The 7169-nt window shown below is 48.4% G+C and overlaps 1 protein-coding gene across 2 annotated transcripts; it reads left to right on the forward strand.

The window, feature by feature from the left end:
* The first annotated feature begins 616 nt into the window (after positions 1-616).
* On the forward strand, positions 617-6715 carry CCDC190 (coiled-coil domain containing 190). 2 transcript variants are annotated; one of them, XM_081194629.1, is made up of 5 exons: positions 617-1008; positions 1858-2143; positions 2835-3060; positions 3894-4011; positions 5155-6715. In XM_081194629.1, exons 3-5 carry the CDS (start codon positions 2886-2888, stop codon positions 5732-5734), a joined length of 873 nt encoding a protein of 290 aa, XP_081050755.1. In that variant the 5' UTR covers positions 617-1008; positions 1858-2143; positions 2835-2885; the 3' UTR covers positions 5735-6715. The 2 variants fall into 2 exon arrangements, with proteins under 2 accessions (XP_081050755.1, XP_081050754.1); XM_081194628.1 differs by having other exon boundaries at positions 620-1008; positions 1858-1924.
* The last annotated feature ends 454 nt before the right edge of the window (positions 6716-7169 follow it).

Consider the following 7169-nt stretch of genomic DNA (forward strand, 5'->3'; position numbering starts at 1 on the left):
AAAGCTATAGAGTCGCTTGCAAAAGCCTCCAGGTATCAAGATTTCTGGCTTTTTCACAGCTTCAAAATAAAATGAGATAATAGTTAGTGTTGGGGGCAGGTGGCACACTTACCAAAGCATGCTACTTTTAGCCTTTTACAAAGCTGAAAAATAGCAGGCAATGGCAGAGCTCCTCTCATTCTTGCAGATTTTGCTCAGTCTTGCAAACCTTTTTTCTTTTTAGTTTTTTGTTCTCGCCTGGAGCATCAAAACAGACACCTGTAATGGGAAGAGAGCCCAGAAGGGAGTTCATCTGTGCATGCTGCTTTGTAAAGGAAGAGGGCTAGGTGAGAGAATTCCAAGGAAGGAATATCTCTGAAAGGGTAATCAGTTATCTCCCTGCAACACGGTTCTCTCTCCCCCGAGGCCCCACAACAAGGAAAATCTCCCCTCCATCGCATGGGGAGACGCTATTGTCAGAACAGCGCAGGCTGACATATCGCTACTTTAGTGCTTTACTTTATGTATTATGTTTTCCTCTAAGAAAATAAATGTGTGCTGCTTTGTATCGACTGCAAAGACCCTTCCTGAGTGATGATTCCACATCACATGTCTGTTTCTTATTTGCAGAGCAGTTTCATGGGGGCTGCTCCCCTGAGTCAAGGAGCTGCCCTGTTCTTTGCCTCCGCCTACTAGGCAACAAGCCAAATCCATGTAGTAGAGCCGGCAGCAGGCGCAGCGGAGTTTTCACGCAGCACTGGGAGCATGCGGCTCTCACTTGCCCTGCAAGCAGCCTCCATTGTGGGAAGATTTGGGTCTACTGTTCAGGATTTCAGGAGCTTTCTGGATTCCCCACCGCCACGCGTTCCTTGGGGAAGGGCAAGCAAAAGACAGAAACAGAAAGTTATTGCTGGCTTTTAACATGATCAGCCTTTCTTTGCTCTGTGGATTGTGCCTGGAATTCCCCAACTAGCCTCAGGGTCCCTGTCATCCTGAGCAAAAGAGAATCACAGGACGAATCCTTCAACTGTAAGTGCTGCTGCTGCTCTCCAGCATTTCTTCTCTTGTGTGTTGGCAGGGGCCCTTGCAGGGTGTGTGCCAAGGCCAGGTGCCAAGGAGGACAGGGCTTCATAGCTGTGTGGGCCATTACGGTATTTGCAGCTTGCCATTGCCGGGATTAGAAATTTTCCTCTTTGATACGAGCATTAAAGGAACAGGAAGAAACAAGAAACACTGTTCTCCTGAGAGAAACCCAAGAAACCTAATGTTGCACCATCTTTCTTTGGATGCAAAGAGGACTTTGGGTGGATTAGTTTTACACAGGGAAAAGGTCAGCTGGCCTGATCCACTTTCCCTGCTCCACTGCAGCCAGGCCACTCGCCTCTTCCTTAACCAATCCCAGAGTTCTTCATCTCAACCCTCCCCCGTTCCTATGCGACTCACACAACAGACATTGCACATCTTCTGGGACGGAATAGTGGCATTTTTGAAATTCTGTACAGCAATGCCCCTGGGCAGCTGAAGGAATAACGTAGCCAAGAGTCAAGGCATAGTCTAGCATCCACTACTGGATCTCTTTCTAGCATTCATAACCCATGAAAAGCTTCAGGACTCTGCTCCTTTACACTGGAGGCATAGGAGTGAATAACTTGAGGAAGTTATAGGTGTAGCAAGTTCTGCACTGTTTACTCACGCATTAAAAGGGGTATGTCAACAGCAAGATTTACTTTTTAGCCTTCCAGAACAGAGTTCAGCTAATGTGTTAACTATGGCTTAGGTAACAGCCCTTCTCATAGCAACACCATCTGCGTAACACAACAAACGCAGGCCCCCTGTTAAGGGTTTGGCAATTCCAGGATTGTTCCCTTTCTCTTTCAGATCTTTGGGAGCGCCTGACCCCACGCGGCCCAGTTCACAGCCTGATTCTCTGCATGTTTTTTCAGAAGTAAGTCCCACTGAGGAAAACCCGGTTGCCGTCTGCCCAGCTTCAGCAGTACCACACAGATTTTCCCAGGGAGAGCACCAGCTCCAAATAAACACACACTTGGACACAGAGCTTTAAAGCCCAGCCCTCACCTTTCCATAGAAATGCAGCCCAAGAGGAAGTCTGGATGAGCCCTGAGTGTGGACAGAATCACAGGAGATCCCTGAGACCACTCCAAATGTGAGCCTAGACCTGTTCAGATTAATGTTGCTTGTTCTGCTGTAATGAGGCAACTTCTGATGGGATCCAAATTTTTAAACAAGATTTGGGCACCCCACAAATAGAGGCATCTCCCCACTTATGTCGGGGTTACATTCTGGGCCCCTGCACACATAAGTGAAATTGTGTAAAGTGGGGAGCACCCTCTAACAAGCCTTTAAATGCCTGTTTTCTCCTGCTCTCCAGCGCTCTCTCTCCACAACTCTTTCTTTAACTAGAGTTGAAGTTTCGGGGCTGGCTGCAGAAAAGTGGCTGCTGCTGCTGCACTACCCTGCTCATCAGCTCCTAGGCGGGGAGGCTGAGGAGCCTAAACAAAGCCCCACTGTGCCTCTGGTCTCTTTGGGACTTCCTCTGCCCTCACTGACGGAGACTCTCCAGCTCTCTCCCGCAAATTCCTGGTACGATTCTATTTATTTAATTATTTCCCGGCACCACAAATATATGCAGTCATGTGCAAGTAGAATGCACATAAGTGGGCGATTCTTGTACAAAAATAATGTCTCAGTAGTGGAGGATAAATTTGCCTGACATGTTTAATCGCAACATTCAGAAATTCTATGCAAATGCTGGGCTGTTAATTGGACAGCTGGGAGATATGCAGCTATCTTGAGGGAAAGAGGATGCGGGGCTGACCTTGCTAAATCTTTTTCAGATTCTCCAGGGGTGCCAGGAAGCCTTTCTCTCTCTGGGACTAAAGACAGACATGGCAGGTGGGGAGACCTCCAGGCGCTGGGAGGCCGAGAGGCAGGATGGCAAGAGGGCGGAGGCCAGGCTCATCCGCGGACTGCAGCATTTAGAAGACGCCCGCCTCTCCTATTTGAACTCAATGATGAAGGAGCAGCGGAGACTCCAGCAGGAGCTCATGAGAATGCAGAAGAGTGAGGAGCTGTTTCCTCCTTCTTTCACCCAATGCAACGACAAATAAAGCCACTTTTTGAAAGCAGGGATTCTGCAGTTGGAATTAATTTGGTGCAGAATTTGACCCCTGCCACCAAGATTACCCTTGGAAGGCCACAGATGCCCTGATCCTGATCCAGGAAGGGAAGAAGCAGGCTTCCATGTGTGTCAATGGGGTTGCATATTCTTCCACTGAATTGGCTGGGTGCATCTTTTGGATGTAGAGTGGAGAGGCATCTTTGCCCATCTGAGACTGCCCATTCTATGCAAGTTGTTCCCCATGACTAGGGCTAGTTTAAGATTAGAACATCAATCAATATGGTCCTAATGACCTAATCAGACCCTAGTCATAGGGCACACTGGTTGCAGTTCAGTGCCAAAAAATGACCCCCATCCTCCTTGGTAAACAGCCTTTCCCCACCCTTCTTTGACTCAGATGTAGCCCAGTTGATGAAAGAATCTTCCTTTCAGGGTGAAAAGCAATTTGGGGAAGCCATTTTGAGTGGACAAACAGCAAGACAGGATTAAGCCGTCCCATTCTGTTCCTTCGTTGAAATTGACAGCCTCCTCCCAGCTGTTCTTCAGTTAAAACAATCACAAATCATTCACACATCTCCTGTGTAGAGCAGGGGCAGCGAATGTGGGGCACCCCACATGTTTTGAGTTACAACCCCTATAACCCTATCCAGCAGCCCACAGAATCTGGATGGTACCATGTTGACAATGCTTGATCTAGATTGACTCCAAAGTCCCTGTTTGGGGACTTTTAATGCAGGGGGGATCCTGATAACCAGCCTGCTCCTTTTCTCCCAAGGTCGCTCCAAGCAGAAGCTTTCAGTGGGCCCTGGACGCAGAAGCATAAAACTGGCTCTTCCACTCCTGTCGCCACAGGCAGGACAGGATTACAGCAGATTCCAAGATGCGGCACAGCGGTAAGAGTGTCTGTCAGGAGAACTTCACATCTGGGCTCCTAAAATGCCATGCATGTGTCTAAGGAATGGAAATCCAAGTTTTATTCTCATGTCATGAGCATTGCATCTGCCGCCCATTTTCCTCTTCCATTTCAGCAGCCTTGTTTTACCACAGAATGTCTCCCCATTTCACGGCACCATACTAGCCCTTCCTTTCCATATCTCTATCAAATGACTGCCTCCTGACAGACATGCTCCCTCTCAGCTTTGCTAGAGAGCAGCTTCAGCCTCCAGCCAGTTAGCCATGGTGCAAAGGCGAGAGAGAGGTCAGTCAGTGGAATGGAAAGAGGAGGCATGTTTTTGGAGGGGTGCATCAGTCAAAAACGCTTATGAAGGGTGCAAAGTAGGACTGGAGAAGGGGGTGGCTTGAGTCCCAGCAGAGCGACCTGGAGGGCTGCATCTGGTCCCTGAGCCTGATATTTGCTATCCATGCACACTGAACAAACTACAGTTCCCAGGATTCCCACGGGTTGCCATTTTCTGGTTTGCCTCAGGCAGGAAAATGTATTGGGCTGGCTCTAGTTCTCCTCCTCTCCTCCCATGTGTACCCCCTGAATCTGTTCTAAATCTCTGGAACATATTTGGTAACAGTGCAGGATATGTGCAGAGGGGGGAAAGTCCTGTTGTGCCAGCAATAATCCTTGTGTGAGCACAATTAGTTAGCTGACTACCACCTGAACTGTCTCTGACTGTGGAGACAGAACAAAGCCTTCAAAACATCGACAGGGAGTTTAAATGGAGGATGGAGGCAGAGTCAGTGCGTAGGCTTTGCCTCATGCAAAGTAGCAGCAGCCTACTCCCTACTCCACATTGTCACAGCAAACACTGAACAAGAAGCAGCAGCCAAATCTTGGCACTCTCGTGAGGGTACTTGCCTGATAACATGTTCGCAAACACATTCACTCTTTCCACTTCAAAAAAGATATGAGGAAACGCTCCAATTTAGGGTTAGACCCTGCCAATTAGAGGCTGCACTTTGCCCTCAGAAGCACATGGACTTCCAGGCCACTGAGGTGGTTGCAGTTTCTTTATACTCCGTGCAGTGGGGAACTGAAACCACCCTGCTTAGGCCAGGGCTGTGTGACTCTCCCTCTTTTCTTCTAGATCCAAGAGGAAAACACTGGCCAAGGCAGGAGGCTTTCCGGGGACAAGCCAGCCTTCCTTGTATCTACAGAAGCCTGATGGTGATGTCGCAAGAAATGAAGAGGGCATAAAAGGGCACTTGCCCCCCTTGAATGTCAAAGACCAAAACACCACTGCTGACAGGGACATAGCCACCCTACAGGACTCCATCGCCAAGCAGCTGTGCATCTCCTCAGAGGCTGGGGAGGGAGAGGAAGCAGATGGAACTGAGGGCCAAGGGGAAGGGCCTGCAGAGAAGGAGAGCAGAGCTGCTGCTGGAGCCAAGGGCACAAAGCTCGTGACTCTCCCAGGGCAGCGAAGGCCTTCCCTTGGGCCTGAGAGGCTGATCATGGATCCAGAGGCCTATGCAGCAGATGGACGCCTCAGGACCATGTATGCCAGGCCAGATTTCCTAAAGTCTTATGCGGAAGCTAGGAAAGCCCGCTACATTCGCCACAAGAACGCTCCTGCCTGGGAAAAGGAACTGAGTCTCCAGGAGATATTTGGACACAAAAAGACCAGGCAGCGTTCACCACAGGGGCAGGCTATGATGAAACCATAGCCCTGAGTGCGCGGGGAAAGGATGCCATGACCCTCCAAAATCATGGCACTCAAGATCACCATCAGCTCAAAGCAGGCTTGCACACCCTGAAATAGCACACCAAGCCAGTTGTTCCCAGGACTCTTCCATATGAAACCATGGGCTTTGGACTTGGGTGGGGTGTTCTCAGCATGCTGATGGCACTTAACTCTGTTTTTCTGCAACATATGAATCAGCTGCGCAAGTTCTTGGTCAGTTTGGTTGGGTGAAGGTGGAAAGTTTCTTGAAACTGCATTCTGATCTGTTTTGCAGGTTCATGTGCTCAGGAGGAGCCCAGCACCTTCTTTATACACCTTTAGGCGCAAGGCGAAAACATTCCTCTTCAAGCTGGCCTTTGGCTTACAACATCCTATATCCTCTTAAATATGTTTCTGGCGGTGGGGAAGGGGCTTTGTTTTGCTCTTTTTTATTGTGTATTTTGTGTTTTTATCTTGCATTTTTATGCTGCGAATCCCCTGAGAGCTACAGATGGAGGGCAGGTTTGTAGTCTGGGAGTGTTGGAGGCCCACATGCCTGCAGTGGCTCGTTCTTTCCAGGACCGGGACAACTTGGCCACAGAGGTGCATGCCTTGGTAACTTCCAAGACTAGACTACTGCCATGGCACTCTAGGTTGGGCTGCCCTTAAGGCCAGTTCAGAAGCTGCAGCTAGTGCAAAGTGCAGCAGGTAATTGCTTTGCAGGGTGTGACCCATCGTCAACATGTCACTACTGTGGAAGGAACTGCACTGGATGCCTATATGCTACTGGACCAGGCTCAAGGTTTTACTTTCAGATTTTACTGAAGCTTTTTCATAATACAGTAAGATGAAAGAGTCCTGTATCAGGAAGTTTTTAATGTTTAATATTTTATTATGTTTTATATATGCTGTAAGCCACCCAGAGTGGCTAGGGGAACCTAGTCAGATGGGCAGGGTATAAATAATAAAAATACTACTACTACTACTACTATTATTATTATTATTATTATTATTATTATTATTCTAAACAAAACAAAAAGAGAGAAAGAAAACAGAGAAAGAGAAAAGAAAATGCAGTGTCCCTCAAAGGTAGCTCTTAACCCTACAGCTTTCCTTTTTTCTCCCAGCTTCCCACCCTGCGAGATCTTCCCCTCCCTGCGTCCTTCACTCAGTGTCCATCACCTTCATGTGTGTGTCATCCTTGCAGCCCAATGACGACCCGGAGCAGAGGACACCCAAAGGAAAAGGGGGGGGAGGGAAACGGGAAATTAAAGGGGGGGAGAAATAAAAATAAGAAGGACTTCTGATTTTCCATTTGTCAGTTACAGGCAGCAACCATTTTGCATGTGGCTTCTGCCCTCTTCCGGGTCCAAAAGGACCCGCACAACAGCAGTTGTGTTTCAAGTGGAAACACACAAAATGATTGCTGCCTTTACATA

Source organism: Podarcis bocagei (genome assembly GCF_964188305.1).
Source record: "Podarcis bocagei genome assembly, chromosome: 5".
In the NCBI taxonomy this organism is placed as follows: Eukaryota; Metazoa; Chordata; class Lepidosauria; order Squamata; family Lacertidae; genus Podarcis; species Podarcis bocagei.

Excerpts from the sequence above, each read along its gene's own strand:
- CCDC190 (XM_081194629.1), top strand. The coding sequence starts at position 2,886 with ATGGCAGGTGGGGAGACCTCCAGGCGCTGGGAGGCCGAGAGGCAGGAT. Across the intron at positions 3,061-3,893 it reads GCTCATGAGAATGCAGAAGA|GTCGCTCCAAGCAGAAGCTT; the intron begins GTGAGGAGCTGT and ends TTTTCTCCCAAG. Across the intron at positions 4,012-5,154 it reads TTCCAAGATGCGGCACAGCG|ATCCAAGAGGAAAACACTGG; the intron begins GTAAGAGTGTCT and ends CTTTTCTTCTAG.